This window comes from Dermacentor silvarum, chromosome 4, assembly GCF_013339745.2.
Source record: "Dermacentor silvarum isolate Dsil-2018 chromosome 4, BIME_Dsil_1.4, whole genome shotgun sequence".
Lineage (NCBI taxonomy): Eukaryota > Metazoa > Arthropoda > Arachnida > Ixodida > Ixodidae > Dermacentor > Dermacentor silvarum.
This window is the reverse complement of record NC_051157.2, coordinates 209,154,311-209,177,216: the sequence shown is the minus strand read 5'-3', so window position 1 is coordinate 209,177,216 and position 22,906 is coordinate 209,154,311. Positions and strand designations below refer to the sequence as shown.

Genomic DNA, 22,906 nt, shown 5'->3' with positions numbered 1-22,906 from the left:
TATACTCAGACCAACAGTGGAAAAAAAGAGAAAAAAAAGAAAAAAAAGAAAAGAAAGGGAGGCTGCAGTTTCGCTGGAAAGGCGAAGCATTAGTGGTAGCGAAGTATAAGACAATTACACGAAACAAGATTCTTACCGCATAAATCCGTGTGAGAGCCGCACCCGCGTAGGGTCGCACCCCCAACTTGACAGTGCAGTGCATAATTAAAAAAAAAAAAACATCCAGCCGAGAAGCAATCGCGTTCGGTGCGCTGATTCTGATCGCGCTCAACAGCGAATTTTCACGCACAGCGTACTTTAACGCATTGATACTGGTGGCGAGAGGAGGCGATCGCGGGAGTTTACGGTGGATTTCATGCTTGTAGTTGCAAAAATTAGATCAAATGGCCTGGTCGCATGTAAGGCCCGTCAAAATCTCGGCAAAAAATTGCAGCCCTATACGTTAGTTATATTGGCCATGTAAATTGTAGTAAACATTCACTTAATAATTAAAATAACAAGAATAGTGTAATGCACGGACCATGTAAATCTGTAAATATCTCACTGGAGGACCACGAACACTCGTTGTCACAACGCTGGCATATGAAGAACGTCGGCAGTGGGAGTGAACGGGGGAGTGGGGGGGGGGGGGGGAGGGTACAGCCGCGTGATGCCCCGCGACTCTGAAAATTAGATACATAATCCTCATCCGCCTATTTTTTGTCCACACAAGGCGGCCTCTATCAGCAATCCCCAATTACCCCTGTCTCTTAACTTAAACTATGCGATCTGCTACACTAGGGGCGCGGAAAGACAGCCCGGGAAGGAAGACAGCACGCATGGAATTAGCAGCCATCCCTGCTCGCCCATGATCATTGCACCCAGCAATGATTATCAACAATTAGATACGGCACGCGGGCCGCATAAGCGTCAGCCTCGCAGTCATTTGCAGCTATACGGCAGGGCTAGAGAAGACGCGCGCTCTCCTTCCCAAGCGCCTGTTCGATCACGTGACCTCCAACTATCCGAAATATTGGGTGCGTGGGAAGATAATGACCATCAAGCGGCAACCCATTTCGTCTCACTGTTACGTGCTTTTTCGTGCACCCACAGTGTATGGGTCGCTCATTCATATGGCTTTCGGACTTTATACTGAACATTACGGCGACGATGGCAGCGAAAATTTGCATGAAGTGTCGATGTAATTGCTATCGTAATAAAAAAGATATATATATATATATATATATATGATGGAACCAGCTAGCGCAAGACAGGGGTAATTGGAGATCGCAGGGAGAGGCCTTAGTCCTGTAGTGACCATAAATATAGGCTGATGACGATACACACAAACACCCACCCACGCACACACACACACACACACACACACACACACACACACACACATATATATATATATATATATATATATATATATATATATATCCCTAGGACCCCTTCAACCATACATTGCACATTGCTTTATAGGTTTTTTTATAAATTCTCTCGCAAGTGATTACGCAAAATATTCATTCTTGGTATAAGGTATGGTGCATGTGTAACTCTAACGAAGTGTTCTCATCTTCTTGTCATCCGCTTTCGAGGCATTTTACACTCAATTGATCCAGACCTCTATGTCGTCCCAGACGGCCAAAAGCAAACTTGAGGTGGGTTTCGAAATCATTGAGATTGCGTAAAAATACCGGATGCGCCATCGTCATCTCTGCGTCTGAGCAATGAAATGCATTAGCAAGGTAGTGCGTTGGGCGAGTTGGTACATAGCTAAACAAATGAGTTGTGGCGCGAGGAAAAGAAGAAGGAAAACCAAGGGGAGACAGGAAAGGGCGCCAAACTTTCCACTAGTTTTATTTCCAGCACATCACCCAAATATATACATTCTCCAAGAAATGCGCACAAAGACAAGGGCGCAGCACGTGTCACAGGCTACCTCACTGCGCAATTTAAAAACAACCATTCACTCTTGTAGAGGGAAACAGAAGGCACGCTGACACAACCCTTCCTCCTCATGTGATACGCCTCGAGCAGTTCACGCGCTAACACTTCTCTGCTTCTTCCTATCACGCGCGTGTCATCAAACCGTGGTGCACAGCCATGCGAGGCACAATGGAATGGCAGGTGCGAACTCACACCATTTTTAATCGATAACACATGCTCCCTTAGGTGGTCATTAACACAGCGGCCTGTTTGGCCTATATATACGACTTGCCACAGCTCAACGGAATTTCGTAAACGACGCCCACCATGCAACGCAGTACCGGCTTGCTGGCGTGCTTCTTTCCGCATGAAAGCTTGGCCTTTTGAGATGAAATGCGGGCGCAAAGATTAGAGAATTTGTTAAGGGCCGAGAAAACCACTGGAACGTCATGCCTGTTAGCAACTTTTTTCAAATTGTGGGCGATTTTGTGCATGTAAGGCAAGACCAGTGGTCTCTTCTTCTGCATGGCCTCAGGCTGTCTGCTGCACCCTTTCACTTTCTGGAGCAAAGATTCAGCCACACTGGTCATGACCACCGAAGGAAACCCGGCTGCAACCAACCTCGAAACCTGTAGCTGAAAACTATCGTCCATTGTGTGCTCGCAAGACTTCTTTAAGGCAGACCTAAGACACAGTGTCGCGATAGCTCTTTTCACAGTCTTTGAGTGAGCGGATTCATAAGGCAGAAGGTCCTTACGGGCGCGGGGGCTGTACCTCCAACACGTATGTGTAGTATTTAGTAGCCGGTTAATGTCTAAAAATTGCAACCGATTGTCAAGTGGAAGCTCATGCGTAAACCTTAAGCCTTTTCCATGCTGTCTGAAAACAGATACGTGATTCACATCGTCACAAACAGTCAACGGATTAGATGTCTTTAGAAGTGTTGATTTTCTTTTAGAAGTGGATGTCTTTAGATACGTGGATGATTTTCTTGTACTTCTAAAGACATCTAATCCGTTGACTTCTTGTGACGATGTGAATCACGTATTATCTGTTTCCAATCGATGTGGATCGCGTATCTGTGGCTCCAAGCGCAATGGCACATACCCCTGTGAACTAGCGAAGCTGAGCCTGGCTAAGTCTAGATAAGCATGGTTGGGACTACTTAGGCTTAGTCATTTATCGATAGCCAATTGATAGCCAATCGATAATAATCAATAATTTCCGCAAAATGCTTTGGATGACTTGGTGGTGCATCATCATCATCATCATCATCAGCCTATTTTATGTCCACTGCAGGACGAAGGCCTCTCCCTGCGATCTCCAATTACCCCTGTCTTGCGCTAGCGTATTCCAACTTGCGCCTGCAAATTTTCTAAATTCATCATCCCATCTGGTTTTCTGCCGACCTCGACTACGCTTCCGTTCTCTTGGTATCCATTCTGTAACCCTAATGGTCCACCGGTTATCCATCCTACACATTACATGGCCTGCCCAGCTCCATTTCTTCCGCTTATTGTCAACTAGAATATCGGCTATCCCCGTTTGTTCTCTGATCCACACCGCTCTCTTCCTGCCTTAGCTTAGTGCTTAGCCTAGCCCAAATACGTGACGAATACCTTGCGATAGCCAATCGATAGCCAATCAATAGGTAATCTTTAATCAATAAATAATTAATAAATTCCGGAAAATGTTGGGGATGACTTGGTAGTGTTTATAGTGTTTAGCCTAGCCCAAAAGCTAGGATTAGCTAGGTGCCCATCAGCTCCGCTGTCTCTTTAGCATTACGCCTCCAGTCCAAGCTACGCAAATTTTTTTTATGTTCATAACATAAGAGTAGACAATAAAAACCACCTTGAAGAGCGATTACATCACATAATTGTGTTCTGGTCCCAGGAGGATATATATATATATATATATATTCTATATATTCGGGAAAGTGGTCGGGCCCCATGCCCCACTCCTGGAAGAATTAAAACTTTCCGCGCATGCCCATCAGAAGGTGAAGGAGGCTGTGGGTAAAAGTTGCTCCTAAGATCAGCTTGACAGCAGCTCACAGCCCAATGACTACATTGCGATCGTCGATAGCAGCAAACGTGAGACACTTCACTAAATGTGGGAACACCTATCAACACGATGACAAGGAGAAAAAAAAAACAACTACAATAAAATGAGCAGATTGACACCAACACTTATGTGCATTGAAAGAAGTAAAAATACCGCTGCGATTCGTTGCTCAAATTAAATTATTTATTTACGCAAAGAAAAATGAATTCTAAGGTTTCATTGTGTAATCCTTGAAATACCATTTCCAGTTCTATTGTGTTCATTCAAAAGTGTAGGCAGCGTATTTGACAATATTTCTTTTGAGTAATTCGCCTTTGCAGTTACCACTTTCTACATTTATTTATGCAGAGTGGCACATGACGTCACGTTACGTTGAAGTCCGGCCAGGTTGCTCAGCAATCAGCGAGCTGGCAGCACTGGCAGCAGCGGCGACGGCGGGAGGACGACTGTTAATCAGCTCTTCTACAATTTTGCAGTGTCCGGCGCATGCCCAATTCCAAAGACGTGAAAAACGCCGAACGTGCCATCTACCCGTGCTTGTTGCAAGCTTCATCCTGTGGTTGCCGCTATCGCCTACATCTTGTGGGGCGGTACCTTCTGTTTCGCTGTTTTTCGCTCTGGCAGCAGCGGCGACGGCGGGAGGACGACTGTTAATCAGCTCTTCTACAATTTTGCAGTGTCCGGCGCATGCCCAATTCCAAAGACGTGAAAAACGCCGAACGTGCCATCTACCCGTGCTTGTTGCAAGCTTCATCCTGTGGTTGCCGCTATCGCCTACATCTTGTGGGGCGGTACCTTCTGTTTCGCTGTTTTTCGCTCTGGCAGCAGCGGCGACGGCGGGAGGACGACTGTTAATCAGCTCTTCTACAATTTTGCAGTGTCCGGCGCATGCCCAATTCCAAAGACGTGAAAAACGCCGAACGTGCCATCTACCCGTGCTTGTTGCAAGCTTCATCCTGTGGTTGCCGCTATCGCCTACATCTTGTGGGCGGTACCTTCTGTTTCGCTGTTTTTCGCTCTGGCAGCAGCGGCGACGGCGGGAGGACGACTGTTAATCAGCTCTTCTACAATTTTGCAGTGTCCGGCGCATGCCCAATTCCAAAGACGTGAAAAACGCCGAACGTGCCATCTACCCGTGCTTGTTGCAAGCTTCATCCTGTGGTTGCCGCTATCGCCTACATCTTGTGGGGCGGTACCTTCTGTTTCGCTGTTTTTCGCTCTGGCAGCAGCGGCGACGGCGGGAGGACGACTGTTAATCAGCTCTTCTACAATTTTGCAGTGTCCGGCGCATGCCCAATTCCAAAGACGTGAAAAACGCCGAACGTGCCATCTACCCGTGCTTGTTGCAAGCTTCATCCTGTGGTTGCCGCTATCGCCTACATCTTGTGGGGCGGTACCTTCTGTTTCGCTGTTTTTCGCTCTGGCAGCAGCGGCGACGGCGGGAGGACGACTGTTAATCAGCTCTTCTACAATTTTGCAGTGTCCGGCGCATGCCCAATTCCAAAGACGTGAAAAACGCCGAACGTGCCATCTACCCGTGCTTGTTGCAAGCTTCATCCTGTGGTTGCCGCTATCGCCTACATCTTGTGGGGCGGTACCTTCTGTTTCGCTGTTTTTCGCTCTGGCAGCAGCGGCGACGGCGGGAGGACGACTGTTAATCAGCTCTTCTACAATTTTGCAGTGTCCGGCGCATGCCCAATTCCAAAGACGTGAAAAACGCCGAACGTGCCATCTACCCGTGCTTGTTGCAAGCTTCATCCTGTGGTTGCCGCTATCGCCTACATCTTGTGGGGCGGTACCTTCTGTTTCGCTGTTTTTCGCTCTGGCAGCAGCGGCGACGGCGGGAGGACGACTGTTAATCAGCTCTTCTACAATTTTGCAGTGTCCGGCGCATGCCCAATTCCAAAGACGTGAAAAACGCCGAACGTGCCATCTACCCGTGCTTGTTGCAAGCTTCATCCTGTGGTTGCCGCTATCGCCTACATCTTGTGGGGCGGTACCTTCTGTTTCGCTGTTTTTCGCTCTGGCAGCAGCGGCGACGGCGGGAGGACGACTGTTAATCAGCTCTTCTACAATTTTGCAGTGTCCGGCGCATGCCCAATTCCAAAGACGTGAAAAACGCCGAACGTGCCATCTACCCGTGCTTGTTGCAAGCTTCATCCTGTGGTTGCCGCTATCGCCTACATCTTGTGGGGCGGTACCTTCTGTTTCGCTGTTTTTCGCTCTGGCAGCAGCGGCGACGGCGGGAGGACGACTGTTAATCAGCTCTTCTACAATTTTGCAGTGTCCGGCGCATGCCCAATTCCAAAGACGTGAAAAACGCCGAACGTGCCATCTACCCGTGCTTGTTGCAAGCTTCATCCTGTGGTTGCCGCTATCGCCTACATCTTGTGGGGCGGTACCTTCTGTTTCGCTGTTTTTCGCTCTGGCAGCAGCGGCGACGGCGGGAGGACGACTGTTAATCAGCTCTTCTACAATTTTGCAGTGTCCGGCGCATGCCCAATTCCAAAGACGTGAAAAACGCCGAACGTGCCATCTACCCGTGCTTGTTGCAAGCTTCATCCTGTGGTTGCCGCTATCGCCTACATCTTGTGGGGCGGTACCTTCTGTTTCGCTGTTTTTCGCTCTGGCAGCAGCGGCGACGGCGGGAGGACGACTGTTAATCAGCTCTTCTACAATTTTGCAGTGTCCGGCGCATGCCCAATTCCAAAGACGTGAAAAACGCCGAACGTGCCATCTACCCGTGCTTGTTGCAAGCTTCATCCTGTGGTTGCCGCTATCGCCTACATCTTGTGGGGCGGTACCTTCTGTTTCGCTGTTTTTCGCTCTGGCAGCAGCGGCGACGGCGGGAGGACGACTGTTAATCAGCTCTTCTACAATTTTGCAGTGTCCGGCGCATGCCCAATTCCAAAGACGTGAAAAACGCCGAACGTGCCATCTACCCGTGCTTGTTGCAAGCTTCATCCTGTGGTTGCCGCTATCGCCTACATCTTGTGGGGCGGTACCTTCTGTTTCGCTGTTTTTCGCTCTGGCAGCAGCGGCGACGGCGGGAGGACGACTGTTAATCAGCTCTTCTACAATTTTGCAGTGTCCGGCGCATGCCCAATTCCAAAGACGTGAAAAACGCCGAACGTGCCATCTACCCGTGCTTGTTGCAAGCTTCATCCTGTGGTTGCCGCTATCGCCTACATCTTGTGGGGCGGTACCTTCTGTTTCGCTGTTTTTCGCTCTGGCAGCAGCGGCGACGGCGGGAGGACGACTGTTAATCAGCTCTTCTACAATTTTGCAGTGTCCGGCGCATGCCCAATTCCAAAGACGTGAAAAACGCCGAACGTGCCATCTACCCGTGCTTGTTGCAAGCTTCATCCTGTGGTTGCCGCTATCGCCTACATCTTGTGGGGCGGTACCTTCTGTTTCGCTGTTTTTCGCTCTGGCAGCAGCGGCGACGGCGGGAGGACGACTGTTAATCAGCTCTTCTACAATTTTGCAGTGTCCGGCGCATGCCCAAATTCCAAAGACGTGAAAAACGCCGAACGTGCCATCTACCCATGCTTGTTGCAAGCTTCATCCTGTGGTTGCCGCTATCGCCTACATCTTGTGGGCGGTACCTTCTGTTTCGCTGTTTTTCGCTCTGGCAGCAGCGGCGACGGCGGGAGGACGACTGTTAATCAGCTCTTCTACAATTACAATTTTGCAGGTTGGTTTGAATACCTTATTTGTATAAGACTGAGCACTAGTTGGGGTCGTTGCTGTTGCTGCCAAGAGTGCCCTTTTGAGCGCTGGAAGAGTGCTGAACTCTTTGTTGTTGTGCGTGGTTTTGAACTTTGCATGCCAATTCATTTGCGTTATTGGATTGCTTCTTCTGGCCATGAGCGAAAATAACTCGGGTAGCTTAGACAACGTCGCAAGAGTCCTTGCGGAGAAGCAGCCCAGCAGCATCAAGGAGTTGGTAAAAGTTTTGCATGAACTAGTTTGTGGGCTTGGTGCCTTCGCGACCGATCTTAGGAGTGACGTCGCTAAGTTTGGAAACGCGGGAACCGGAATACGTAACGAACTCGCAGGCATCCGAGATTCAATTGGTTTCATGAATCAAGCGTTCGAGACTTTCAGAGAAGATGTCGAGGTATTCCGTCGAGAACTAACTTGTATGAAATCAGAAAATGAGCGATATCGCAAGGAGAATGAACAGCTGTGGAGAGAACTGAAAGACTCTAAGAAAGAAATTGTGGAGCTTAAACAATACTCCAGAAACATGAACCTAGAAATACAGGGACTGCCGCAAGTCCAAAATGAAGACCTAAAGAAACAAGTGAAAATATTGTTGACTGTTTGGGTATTGAAGTCAACGCTCGGTGACATCGATGTCGCACATCGCGTGCCATCGAAAGACAAAAAGAAGCCAAATATCGTAGTTAAATTTCTCACGCGAAATGCCCGAGACAAGTTGCTGGCGGCAGCAAAGAAAACAAAGTTAAGCACAAATCAACTGGGTTTCAGAGAGGATGAGCCAGTGTACGTCAACGAACACCTTTGTCTTGAGAACAAAGTACTCCTGAGCAAGCCCGGCTCGCAAGGCGAGAGAAAAATTGGAAATTCGTGTGGGTGACGCAGGGTAAAATTCTAATGAGAAAAACAGAAAAATCTCCTGTCCTGCACATCACCTGCGCTGCTGACCCGGAGAAAGTTATTTAGGGTTATACAGCCGTCAATATAGCACCTCTTTCTATCGCTATGTTTGCGCTGTTCTTTAAATACAAGAATAACAGCATACCCATGAATTTCGCTTACAATACACGTTGGAAGAAAAGCGTGCTTAACATAACTGCAGCCCGCATTGTGATTTATGTTTTTTCGTGTGTTTTTCTTGTACAATTAGTAACTTATTGTTATTTACGTTTTATTGCGTTTACTGATTACATTTTTGCGCTTTGTGATACGCTGTTCGTGCTATTGCTACTTTTTCCAAAGTTGGATGATATTTGTTTGCATGTACAAACTGTGCTACTCCATTTATATGTACTGCGTGCCCAAGTCTGCACTCTACATATGTCCGAGTCTGCTTTCTATATATTCAAAAGCGCTGCATCTTTGCTCTCTATATGCATGTAGCCTTAAATGTAGATTGCTTGCACTGGTCAGTGCTAACGATTTTGTGCTTAGAGAAGCTTTGTTTTGTACGTATTGATAACCTGTTTTTATTAATGTCAATATGAGTGCGAAGTACGTAAGCCCGACCACACTAAATTCTCTTGTAACAGTGCAGTGTAATCACCTTTAACATTTCTCCACATAAACATGCAGTCAGCCTGCTCGAAGGAAGAAGATCTGCTTGTTTTTATTGAAAAATTTAGTTTCGAGTTTTCAGTTATTATGCTGACGGAAACTTGGTACCGTACTGATGCAGATGTAATACAGATTGAGGAATATAGTTTCATCAGTGTTAACAGGGAGAAAAAGAAGAGGAGGTGGCGTCTGCCTGTACGTTAAAAATGGTATTGGTTACGAGTGTATCACCGATTGGTCAGTCTGTTCAACGGACATCGAAATACTTTCCGTAAGGTGCGGGAAATTAGTATTCGCTGTAGTGTACAGGCCACCGGACGGAAATATAAACAGTTTCTTAAAATTTTTAGAAAAGTATTTCTCATTTATTAACGAGCTACAATACACATTAGTCATGGGTGGTGACTTAAATGTCGACATGTTAGAGAACACAATAAGCGATCCAAGTTATCTGCTCTTTTAGCTTCAAATTACCTTTCTAATGTGATTTCAACCCCGACCAGAATTACGCCGACAAGTGCAACACTCATAGATTTGTTTTTAACAAACGCTCCGCCTGACGAGTTACATTCTGGTGTTCTTGATATGACAATCAGCGATCACTTACCTATATACCTTGTTTTGGCTCGGAATCGCAAACAAAAGGTCAAAGCTTTGCCACAGGTTAAATTTCAACAAATTAATCCACGTTCACTTTTATCTTTCCGAGAAGAAATTAGCTCTGTAATCTGGGAAGATGTGTTGTCCTTATCCTCGCCCGATCTAGCATACAACCGTTTTATGGAGATCGTGTGCTCAGTTTATCAGAAACACTTTCCTTATAAAACTATTAAAAAACTTAAGCGTGCCCGTAAGCCATGGATAAATGCCTCCATACTCAAAATGATTAAAGAAAAAAATAGGCTTTTAATGTCTTTCTAATACGGCGCGACTCAGTTGCTTTCACCACTTTCAAGAAGTATCGAAATAACTTGAACAAAATTCAGAGGCAAGCGAGACATAATTATTATTTCACAATGTTTGATGGCGTGATAAACGTGAAAGAAATGTGGAATAAGCTGAACGCTGTAATATCTGCAAGGCAACACGCGAATGTTATTGATGAACTCGAAATAGGCAACGAATTATACAAAGGTAAAGAATTGGCTGACAAATTCAATAAGCACTTCACTACACTAGTTGAAAGCACACATGATGACGACGCTCTCACCTACCTACCCCCTCCCATACAGAATTCCCTATTCGCCACACCAACTAATGAATACGAGGTAATAAATGTGTTTAGATGCTTTAAGGTGAGCAAGAGTGAGGACATAGATGGTTTAAAACTACAACCCATAAATTTTGTTATCGACCTACTCAGTCCATACTTAACACACATATATAATCTCTCCTTAAGTACCGGTACCTTTCCACAGCGTATGAAGACTGCCAAGATAACTGTAATACATAAGAAAGGTGAAAAAAATAATTTGAGTAACTATAGGCCGATTTCTATATTACCAATATTCTCAAAGGGACTAGAGAAAATTTTATTTACTAGATTGTCAAAATTTTTTGAAGAACACTCAGTTATAACGCCTTCACAGTATGGATTTAGACCTGGTCTTTCGACACAAAGCGCGTTACTATATCAAAAAGAACTCATCCTAAACAATATCGAGGCAAAAAGAATAACTTTAGGAATTTACGTAGATTTTTCAAAGGCCTTCGATACCATAAATCATGTAACGTTACTACAAAAACTGAGTTGCTACGGAATTCGTGGTGTTGTACTAGAATTTATTAAAAGCTACTTGACCAATCGATACCAAAGTGTGTCCATAAACAAAGAACTGTCGGAGCTAGAAAAAATTAGATATGGTGTACCTCAGGGCAGCATACTCGGTCCACTTCTGTTTATTATTTTCATAAATGATATTGTAAGTATAGATACCTCAGCACAATACGTAATTTATGCAGACGATACGAGTTTATTTTTTACAGGAACGAATGCCGACACCATCATAGCATCAGCAAATGACACATTAAACAGACTACACACTTGGACAGTAAAGAATTCACTCTGTATTAACTGTGCTAAAACAAAAGCTGTTCTTTTTCGGGCCAAATCTACATCATGCAAAACGCTAAATTCCCTAAGTATAAATAATCTTAGAATAGAAATTTCGTCATCTGCAAAGACACTGGGAGTTGTGTTTCACGAGTATATGTCTTGGGAACACCACACAGACTACATAAGAAATAAACTGAGTAAAACCGTAGGTATCCTGCGAAAATGTCAGCGCATACTGCCAGTGCCACAAAGCTTATGCTATATAACGCTCTTTTCTCTCCTCATTTGCGTTACTGCCATCTAGTTTGGGCTACCGGTACGAAGAACTCCTTGCACAACTTAATCACATTGCAAAAAAATGCCTTGCGTTGCATTGCAGGTTTGCCGTACACTGCGCACACGTCCGAATTATTTGCTAAGTTCATTGTTTTAAAAGTTACAACCCTATACGAATATCACCTCTTGACAGCTTTTAGGTCCGAATTAATTCAGAAAGGCAGCCACATTCGCACTTTAGCAAATTTAACTCTTAATCCCTCCTCACGCTTAACCAGACACACCAACCATTGGTATATCCCCCGGCCGCGAACAAATTATGGACTGCAACTATTGCAGTATTGTCTTCCGAGCACACTAAATAAGTTTAAACTAACAGATGAAAGTTTACGCACGTTATCAAAAAACGCTATTTTAATTATGATATCCCGAACTCTTTGTGCTTAAAACATGAAAACTATTTTGCATTAGTTTGTATGAGCCTGAAAAAAAAAAAAAAAAGGAAAAAAAAAAATTGCTTTGAAATTGTTCTCCGGGTGCTTGTTTCCGTTGCTGTCGTTGTAAACAGGGGGTGGCGGGGCTAGTCAAGCTGCTAAAGAGCAGCTTTTTTCCCGCTATCCTCACCATTTTGTGTATCTGGTTTTGGCACGTAAAACCCCATAATTTTTTTCACCATTTTGTGTACATTCTTTTCTGTATTGGTGTGCCAAAAAATGGTGAAATAAAGCCAATATCAATCAATAACTTAGAAGCTCTGGAGCCGAACAGGCTGCCACTGGAAACTGAACCTGGCAACGTTCAACATGCACACCGTCTAAAGTGAGGCTAGTTTAGCCTCACTTTAGAATTCGGGGTAAGATTTCTAATTGTTAATACATAACAGGCAACATTGGTGAATTCTACAGCATTAATGTAAGGATAGCAGAAGTCGTAATAAAGCTGAATAGGAGGTAGTACAAGCCTACGCCCCAACCTCCAGTCACGATGATGTAGAAATAGAACAGTTTTATGAAGATGTTGAATTAGCAATGAGGAAGGTGCAAACTCAGTATACTGTAGTCATGGGCGACTTCAATGTAAAAGTGGGGAAAAAGCAGGCTGGTGAGCAAGCAATTGGCAACTACAGCATCAATTCTAGGAACAGTAGAGGAGAGATGTTGGTAGAATCCGCGGGAAGAAATAGACTCCAAATAATGAATACCTTCTTCAGGAAGCACATTACCAAGAAGTGGACCTGGAAAAGTCCTAATGAAGAAACAAGAAATAGATCTCATACTCTCTACCAATCATAGTGCAGGACGTAGAAGTGTTAGGGTAAAGGGCAGTGACCATAGGTTAGTGAGGTCTAGGATTGCTCATAAATTGAAGAGATAAAGAGCAAAATCAGTCGAGGAAGAAACAGGCCAATATAGATGCAGTAAGGGTAAACACAGACCAATTCAGGCTGGTGCTCGCAAACAAATATGAAGCTTTAGAACAGGAAAATGAAGACAACATTGAGGTAATCAATGAAACCATGACTAGGCTGATTTCGAAAGCAACTGAAGTGGGAGGTAAGGCACCAAGGCAACCAGTAGGTAAGCTCTCCCAAGCAACAAAAGACCTTATAAACGACAGAACATGAACCTGTCTAACTCAAGAGATCAGATAGAATTCGCTGAACTGTAAAAAAAAAAAAAAAAAAAAAAAAATCGAAAGTTAGCAATATTTGGAATTATAATGTTAGAAAAATTGAGGAAACAGTAAAAAAAAAAAAAAAAAAGAAATTACAGCATAACTCATCTCATGATGACTGTCGACGGTAATGGTAATAGCAATCGAGCAATTTAGCGACGGACCATATTCCTGACGTCCCGCTCTTTAAAACTCGTAATTAGAAAAAATTATTTTTCACATTTAAAAATACTACCTTTTTGTAACTTCTCACATGCATAGCAGACACGTAGAGCTATGTGATGATGTATCACATATATTTCTAGGCCGACCACCAAAGCAACTTTTTTGACTTTGAACAGAAAGCTTTTCGCAAAAAAATTGATTTTTACAGTTTTCTTTTTCAAGGCGATCCTGCTGAACCTTCAAAGTTTCATATATTTTTCAGCTACACTGTGTCAACCGGACTACCTTTCTATATTTAATTTAAGCCTTTTGGATTTTCCTACGTTCAAATAAAAAATACAAACTTCACAAATTTACTCGCTTTTGCCTGTCCCAAAAGCACTTGAAGTGTTCAAATATTTGAAATTTTGGCTATTTTGGCATTCACACCACTGAAGTCAAGCCTTATTATGGACACCATGTGAATGTCTGGATCATACAACATGCCTTTGAAAAAAAAAAATGTTGGTTGGTGCCTCTTAGCCCAGCTGGGAAAGAAATTTTTGCCAGAATTCTAGGAAATTTTTGGCAAGCAAAGTAAATGTAGAGAATGAGTTTCTAACTTCAACAAACGTGAAAATTTTTTCAACTATATCTGTGACGGTTGAAAACAGGTTGGTTGATTTGGTGCGGAACTGCAAAGAGAGCGAGCTTGGCACAGTTCCAAAAACGCTGTCGGCCTTGTATGCGGGTGTGTCCGGTAGCAGGCGCTGCGAAAACGTTGAGAGAGAGAAAGTGCAAGGAGGCTGCAACGATGGGACAAAGGCGGGCAGTGGTTGGAAGGGCAGCAAACGCGAGGAAAGGAAATAAATTATGCAGAAATCATTGATGATGATCGTCCATGTAAGTGAATAGCCCGAACGAACAAATGACAGCCCATCCTTCCCGTCAACCCTTACAACTCGGTTGCGCAAGAGCTTATGCGCGACAAGCCCTTCTCCTTGCAATTTGCTTGCCCGAGAGCACGCGCCCTTTCCGTCGCACAACCACACTTTCCCTTGCCTTCCCGCGAAGAACGAGCGACAGTTCTCTCTCTCTCTCCCCACATCACTCTTCGCAACTCGTTTGGAGGAGAGCACGTGCCCTTTCCCTCTGTGCGTTTCGTTATCTTCCCTTGCCCAAGTACGGCCAGCACCGAGCAAAAGAGCCTGAGCGAGTCCGGAAACCAGTCAGAGTTTTTCGTATGCCGTCATTGACGTCGTTCTCTCCGTCGCAGCCGAACGTGTGTGTAACCTCATAATTAAAAAATACTTCAATGAACCCTCAGGATTAACCCAGTGATAAACAGTGGGTCCGCATGTTTCAGCTTCGCTGCTTAACCATCTTCACGGAGTGTAAGGGCTGACGAATTTATTTTCCAAATTGGTTCATTATTAGAGGAGATGGGAGAAATTGAAGTGTTTCATTCCCACACTGCCATGAGACAAGCTTCACTGCCAGCCAACAAAGCCACTCTTTTCCTTTGCCTCGACTGGACGTCTGGAAGCGAAATTTCTTCCTTGCCTTCTCCCATACCAAGCCGAGGGAATGCATTGCACTAATGTCACGAGCTCCACTTCGTTTTCTTTTTTCCTTATTCTCTTCAATTTCTGTGGTGTGGCACACTTTCAGTGGCTCACCAATGTGGCAGTTTGGACGAGTTGGCACATCTTGACTTCAGATGCGCAGTGCACAATAAACAAGGGCAAGAAAGAGAGACATGGATACATGTAGTACTCCAGTGGCAGTTTTCAGCATTCTGCATTAGATTATTTATTCACTGAGGTCACATGCTATATCCTGTGGCACTGACGGTAGTTCATCTAATGTAAAGGTGTTTCATGCATGTGACCTTGATTCTCCAGCAGGAAAAGGAACTACCTTGAGAGGAAGGATGCATGGGCTTTTGCTTTAAGTTTCAGCTGTTTTCGTGATGTGCAGCAGTTTGATACTTTTCAGACATGATTGTCAGCACATGGTCTATATGCCACGCCTGTCAGTTTACAAATTGCTTTAAGATTTCTCTCTGTAACTTCCATGTGTTCTTGAGATGCTACTTAGAAAAACAGTGCAAAATACATGATATAAAAGAGCACATGGGACACCAGTGCTATGTACTGTCTGTTTTCATAGCACATTGCTGTGCTATTTTTCTAACAAAGCCATACCATGCGCGACCAAATCAACAAACTCAAGCTCAGGTATCACGAAGGTCCTAATCATGGTTGACAAGTTCCTATCCATTATTTAGTATAATTTCAGTGGTACTACGATGACAGCAATGGAAATTATAATTATCTTTGTACTTACATCACTGAGGCAGTACAGAATGCTGACATTCCAGAAGCGTTTCAGTTCATCCAGCTCATCCTTCAGGTATATCTCCCTGTACTTTGCTATCCCAAAAAGCAAGCGAACCATGGTGTAGTCGTCTGAACTTGTGATGTGGCGCAAGACCTGGATCATTGGTGCAATTCCAGTGCCAGCAGCAAGCAGTAGCATGTGCTTGTACTGAAATCAGGAATTTCACTTTGGACTATTGCTTGGATGAGCATTAGGCAAGAGCATACAAATGGTCAACAATTAAATGAGATCATAAAAAGCAGCTACGTAGAGGCACATTTAAGTAGAATGAAAGTGCAGAACGGGAATATGTTCTATTTCAGGGTGCACAAAGAAACAGCGTGCAAGGCACTGTGCTGAAAGAGCAAGCACTACTTTTTTTTTTTTTTTTTCACTAAAACAGCAAGACTGGAAAGCCGCATAAAAAAATGCAGGCTTTGGTTTTGCAATAAATGGGAGCCACTGATTGCCGATTTGTGCTGTTGAGGCATGGGAATCAGCAGATTGCCAGTGAGCTCCATCTGAAATCCAGCTTTATTTTTTCAATGTTGCTTATCTGAGTGAAGTGTTGAGCACACCAGAATGAAAACACACACATGTGGGCGTGCACGCACACACATGCACAAAAAAGAAAGACAGTCTTGGGGCACAGGAGATGGTTATCAGGCTAGAGTTGCTATATACTGTATGTGTTACCACGGGGAGAAGAGTCACGTGTTGTTAGTCAGGCATTTTGAGACCAAGATTTAGCATCAAATTAAAATATCTTATAAGTAGGGGTGTGTGAATATTCGAAATTTCGAATATGAATCAAATCGGGAGAACTATTTGATTTGTATTCTATTCGCGAGTTTACTATTCGAAGTTGTCAAATATTTGTTTTGTTCAAATACTAAGGGACAAAGAAATTCTTAAGTCTACAGAGGAAAGACTGGTGCAAGTGGAGAGTCGTACGAATTATTCTTCTGCAGGAGAGCTGTGGCTGTTGCACAGAAACACAAGTTTGTGAGCGAACGCATGGAGGAAATGATTTATGCACAGTAGTTTCCAGTTTTTAACCTGCATGTCTCGCCCTTCGGCAGCCTATGAATTTTCTCGCTAGGTTTAAGCAAATCTACTTATTATTTGGGCAATGTGACCATACTTGGACCCCTTTAAAATGACATGGAATATTGCATGGTAATAGACTTCGCTCCTTCAATGAGCACTACAGTTCTACGTGTATCTGCTGACATGCTTTTCGTTTCTTGAATTGCTGTCAGTCATAATGCACCAGATTCAGTCACATTTTCTTTGTTCTCATTTATTCAAATGTTTCAAATTAGCTAAAATCCACTTGATAGCGGCATTAAATGTATCAAATAATGTAAATAAGCTTTTTGTTGCTAAACAGACTGCACAGGAGCTTTTATGCTTTCCTTTGTTTAGAAGTAATAAAACATTCGATTCGATAGTCGAAGCCCGTTCTTTACAAATAGTCGTACTCGATTCAATTAGCAAATTTCACTATTTGCACAACCCTATTTAAGTTTTTCCCAACCTTCATTCTTTAGCTAAGCACGATCTGTTTAAGTGCAAGAAGCATGCGATAGTTTCAACAACTTCGAAAATATGTGTCAGTACTCCTTCAAAAACATGTTTTTTTTTTTTTTTAACTCGTGCTTAGCGCTGCATTTATTTTGCTCAAAATTTGCAGTAATGTCTCATTTTATGATTCTGATCGTTCAATATAACTTGCCACAGTTACTTACCTATATGTAATGGAAAAAAAAAAACGCTGTGTTCATTTCTCTCATGATGTTTACGTTGCACCTCCGAGCAAGTAATGCTAACTAATCTTGAAAGCCATGCTTTGCTGCACAGCAGATGACGAAAGCAACGAGATGACATTATAGCCGGCATGTCTTTGACGCCACTTACCGGAAGGTGCTTAGACAAAAACAACTTCGCATTTCTTTCATCTCAAACCAGGAACTAACAGTGCCAACTGTTACACTAAATGACCATAAAATGCGATATTTCTGCAAACTTTGAGGAAAATAAAAGCAGCGGTAAGTAAAACATCTATAAGTTTTAAAGATTAAAACACAGATCACCATACATTACTCTAGACAGACTCAGCTTAAAAGTGCCACAGCATGACCTCAATGTGCACTGGCATCACTGTTGATAGTTCCATTCAGATTTCGGCACAGAAAAGATGCTTCCTAGTCCTGATGCATGCATTCCATGCAGCAAAAATTAAATGGTAAGATCAGAAGCATTGAGATCAGAAGTAACTGGTTGGTATGGGATTTTACAGTGAAGTTGCGCAATGGTTTTAGCGCAGCGACAGCTGGCTTGTGGTGGTGGGGTGGGTATCAAATATCAATAAAAAATAAAACAGCCAGTGATGAAGTGTGCGTTGAAGCCCTGATTTTGCTTTCAAACATAAAATAAAAGTCACCTAGATGTATACCTCACTTGAATTTGGAAACAGAACTAGCACAAGGCGAAAGCACAGGGTGCATTGTAAGGGGACACAAATGTAGCACTCTGTGTGTCTCCTTACTGTGTCCTGTATTTTCTTGCTGTGATAGCTTTGTTTCCAATATGTGGGAACCGTGTGCTGCTAGGTTTGCACACCACGCACAGGCATTTCGCCACAATGAAAAAAGTCATTACTTTCTGATAAAAAGTGCAACATAACTAGCATATCATAAAAGGCTGGACACAAAGCCTAGCAAAGGATAGATGTCTGAGCTACATAGCAATGTCTTGTCAGCCTCTGTAGTTGACATACCAATTTATTTTAGTTTTTTGTTGTAGTCTTCAATGACTATAGATGGCAAATGCGGGGAAACACACAACTTTAGTGTGGAAGAAGTCCAAGGGAAGATGCCAAATTGCTTTCACACTCAAAACTTACAAACTCAGAACCACCTGGTCACATTTGGCACTGAAAGGGCCAGGTACTTTCGCTGCAGCGTTGACATGCATTATCATGACATGACCTTTCTTTACAGCTAGAGGCACAATTTACTATCTTGGTGAGTTGTGATGAGAGTTAAGTATACAGCCACATACAAATCTGTATAAATTAGGAAGTTTGGAGCTGAATATTTTTACACTGTACTTCCAGCTCAGACGTATTCACGGTTTGCCTAACACAATAAGAAATTGTTACTGCGACATATAGTACTTGAGCGGGTAAAGTTTTGCTGCAAGGCAGCACTTCACTGCATATTGTTTAAAGTTGGAACAGTGCACATAGATGTGCAAGTTCTAACATCTAAAATGCAGCCACAGCCACATCTACATGCTTGCAGATGACACACACACTGCCTAAGAAGTCTTGGTTTACAAGTGAGGAGGATAATATGGCAAGTATTCAACAACTGCAATACCATTACCGCATTGGGCTTGTAGTCTAGCCCTCCTAGTGGACCTCGCCAATCTACAGAGCATCCTTCTTTGAGTGTCTTGATGTATTTTGACATCCTTCCTTGGGGATAAACCTGTGTGAAGCAAAGCAGTGTTCCAGGTATAACCAATAACAAATCGTCAAAAGTAAGATGCTGAAATGTCTTCTCATTTAATAGTGCTGCATGCTTACATGCATGACTTTTTAGTATTTCACCTGTGGCACACCTTGATTATGACTTCAAAGAAGCCAAGGGCACTTGGAGGTGAAATAGGAGTGTACTGACGAGTTATGACTTCACCATCGACAGAAGCTCTGCAAGTGTGAGTCAAAAATAATCATAAGTTATAGCAGTTGCATGGAGCAGTTACAAGAAACTTCATCACTATAACTCATTCAAACCATTCAAACCAGCACTTGCGATATAACTGATGCTACACATGCTATTCACCAATAATGTACCTCATTATAAGATGCTGTCCAATGCTGAAGCCAAGACATCCAATGTCGTCAATTACAAAGATATATCTTGAGCAGCATTCAGTGACTTTCTTGATGTTCTGAAGCACAAATGATTTGTAGTATTTGGGGCTTATAGCTGGTCCTGCTTGCTGGAGGAAAGAAAAAGAAAATCTTGCATCACATACTTTATGAAGTACACGACGACATATTGCTTGTACGGTGTGTGTACATAATCTAAATTGTCTGCACTATGAAGATGAATACTCCTGCTTTTATATTTTATGACATAGAGGCCTCCCAGATCACATAAATTGTGCTGTGCTTCAAATCTGCCTTACCACCATTAAAGACCAGCAAAATATTGTATGAATTGTAGCTATAGCAGAATACTGACTGACTGATGGAGTTTAAAATCCAGAAGCCTAGAGTGTAAAAAAGAAATAGTAATAAACAAAATGAATAAAAAATTGTCGGATTCCATGCATATGTGGGAATCGGTGTTAAAGCTTTTGATGATGTTTGTGCAAGTGGTAAAGTAAACATTATGCAAATGTAATGCTAATTACTACAAAAAATTAAAGTCTGCGGTTTTACGTGCCAAAAGCACTATCTGATTATGAGGCACGCACTAGTGAGGGGCTCCGGTTTAATTTTGACCACCTGGGGTAGGGAGCCTACATGCAACGCTGTTTTAGGGTGGCGACAACACCAAAATTTTGACCGCTATTTACCGCCAAATTTGGTGGGTAGCTATTTTGGTCCCCAGTCTTTCTGCCTTTCTTGTCACGCTCTGATGTACTCATGTTGGCATGCGATCTATTGAATTTCTTTAATTTAGTTTTGTGCCAATGCGCACAAAAACCTGCATACATCTTTAATATACTAGTTGGCTTTTCTTTTTATTTTACGACATCAAACTTATTTTTCTATTACATGTCATGTGACACATATAAAGCAACAAGTTGTAAGGCACGATGGTGTGCTCGTGGTAGTATTAACTCACGTCTCACGCCAAGAATCTGAACTGCATTAAGCACTGTCGTTGCCTTCCAGTTGTACATAATATATAAAGGGTGTTTTTCAAAGTGTGCTGTAGTAAACACTGTCCTTACTAGTCTGTTTAACTAAAACGTAGATGTGCCGTGTACGGTGCTCAGACGCGCCATGTGTCTCTGGCTGCTGAGGCCAAAGTTTATTAAAAGAAGTTAATTAGTTTCACGTCACCAAGGATTGCGGGAAACATGGTCTGTCGGCTGGTCTTTCGCCATTTTGTGCCCCACATTTAACCCGCCAATTTAGCTGGCGGCGGCAAGTACCCTTACAAAGGCTGTCACCACCCTTAAACAGCGTTGCATGTAGGCTCCCTAACCTGGGGATCTTTAACGTGCCCTCTATGCAGGGGACACGGGCGTTTCTTCATTTCGCCACCATCGAAATGCGGCCGCTGCCGCCGGGATTTGATCCCGCGACCTCGAGCTTAGCAGCACAACACCATAGCTGTAACGCTAATGACTGAAATGTTTGCTGAAAACGATGTAAATGAAGTGTTATTTTATGCAAATAAAATGTAATGGCGCAAGAGCAATCCAATGTGTAACCAAGCATAACGCAGTCAGGCAAGTGCAATTTAATGACGATGCAAATATTTAAATGCAAGCACTGCCATATGGCATTGTTGACAACTCCTTGTGCACTTCTCTGTTCCCGACTTGTTGTTTACTTCTCACCTCCGGTAATGGGTCGTGGGTATTCAGCAGTAGGATGGCAACCGTATAATGACGACGGAACGATCATACGATCATAGCCTCCGAGATATGGTACAATGGAAACACGGCGACTACGGAGTGACCACCAAGGAGGCTTAAAAAAATAAAACTCCTTGGTGACCACAGCTGCATGGCGATGGCGGCGTGCTGACGACTGCATGATTATGTAGACGGGATTGACGACGACAGATTGACGGCGGCGGAAAGATGGTTCAACGAATGCCTGAGGCATGACCACGACGGGACAGCAGCACAGCATGATTACGAGTTGTGACGACCTGCACGATCGACGACGACGTGAAGACAACAAAATGATAATGGCGTGACAACGACGAAGTGGCGAAGACGGATTGTGACGAACGAAAGACGACAAAGAAATGACGACGAAAGTGTGTTTGTGCTGATCACGTACGCGCGGCGTATCTGCCGCCTCCGCATGCCTTGCTTTGCACTATATTCGATGCTGGTCTGCACTATACCAGGGACGACAACTGTGCAAGACAGCAGCCAGCACCCGACACAAAGCTAGTGACTCATAGCCAGCGGTATGTACAAAACAGTGGCCCAAGTTGGAATCAGCAGCCAGCACAAAGTGGGGAGCCAAAACAAGCTTAGATATGCAAGGATGACGCGCAGTTCACCGAGATTCAGGGCATGGAAATACAATGAAAGTAATAAGATTTGATTTGTTCAATACGAACCAGTTCACGGCGGCCAGGGCCGTAATGTAGTTCTCGCATGCACTCGATTTCCCAGATTGCCAGTTCCTGCTCGTAAACGTCGTTGACGCACAGGGCGCAGCCATTTCCGCAGCATTCGGCAGCCGTCGGCTTTCTAGGCTTCCGCGCCAACAGTTCCTCAGATATTCTCGCCTGGAGTGAAGGCGTTTCCTGTATCGATAATCGCTTTTCCTCAGTCATGCGGTCTTCGATACAAATGCTAGCAGACGATGGTTTGCAAACCTGGCACAACAAAGTGATGGATGGATGGATGACGCTGAACCCTTTAAATCGGGCGGTGGCATACGCCACCTAGCCATGACTATTAACATATTTTGTACTTTGTGGTGGGTGAAATTTCACCCCTGCCTTGATTTTAGCCACCAATCAGATAACCTCCGTTTGGTTATTTCTACCCGCTTAAAGTCTATTTTTCCTTCACTGTCCCTAAACCCCAATGGTATGGTATGGTAAAACTTTATTATTGTCCGTCGCAGTGGCGCACCGACGGGGGGGGGATTCGGGGGTTGTAACCCCCCCCCCCCCCCCCCCCCCCCTGAGGCCGACTTAACCCCCCCTTTTGTTTAACCCCTTTTCTTTCCTTACGCATTTGAGTACTGCAACTAAGATGTAAGACGCGCAATCGTTTGCACACTTGCAAAAAGTGCATTTTTTGACAATTTCCCGTGAAGAAATTGAAATTAGTGCTGTTTAGATGGTATTGGCAAACTGTCAACCCCCCCCTGGCAGAGATCCTGGGTGC

The 22,906-nt window shown here is 43.8% G+C and overlaps 1 protein-coding gene across 1 annotated transcript in view; it reads right to left on the bottom strand.

Moving 5' to 3' along the window:
- Nucleotides 1-22,384, bottom strand: part of LOC119449212 (NADH-cytochrome b5 reductase-like) — a 59,810-nt gene extending 37,426 nt beyond the window's left edge. The window contains exons 1-5 of the mRNA XM_049666697.1: nucleotides 22,126-22,384; nucleotides 19,659-19,807; nucleotides 19,424-19,511; nucleotides 19,186-19,290; nucleotides 15,761-15,961 (exon numbers count right to left, since the gene is read on the bottom strand). Coding sequence (XP_049522654.1) covers nucleotides 15,761-15,961; nucleotides 19,186-19,290; nucleotides 19,424-19,511; nucleotides 19,659-19,807; nucleotides 22,126-22,344 — 762 coding nt within the window. The 5' untranslated portion in view covers nucleotides 22,345-22,384. The remainder of the gene's footprint in view (nucleotides 1-15,760; nucleotides 15,962-19,185; nucleotides 19,291-19,423; nucleotides 19,512-19,658; nucleotides 19,808-22,125) is intronic.
- Nucleotides 22,385-22,906: the final 522 nt, after the last annotated feature.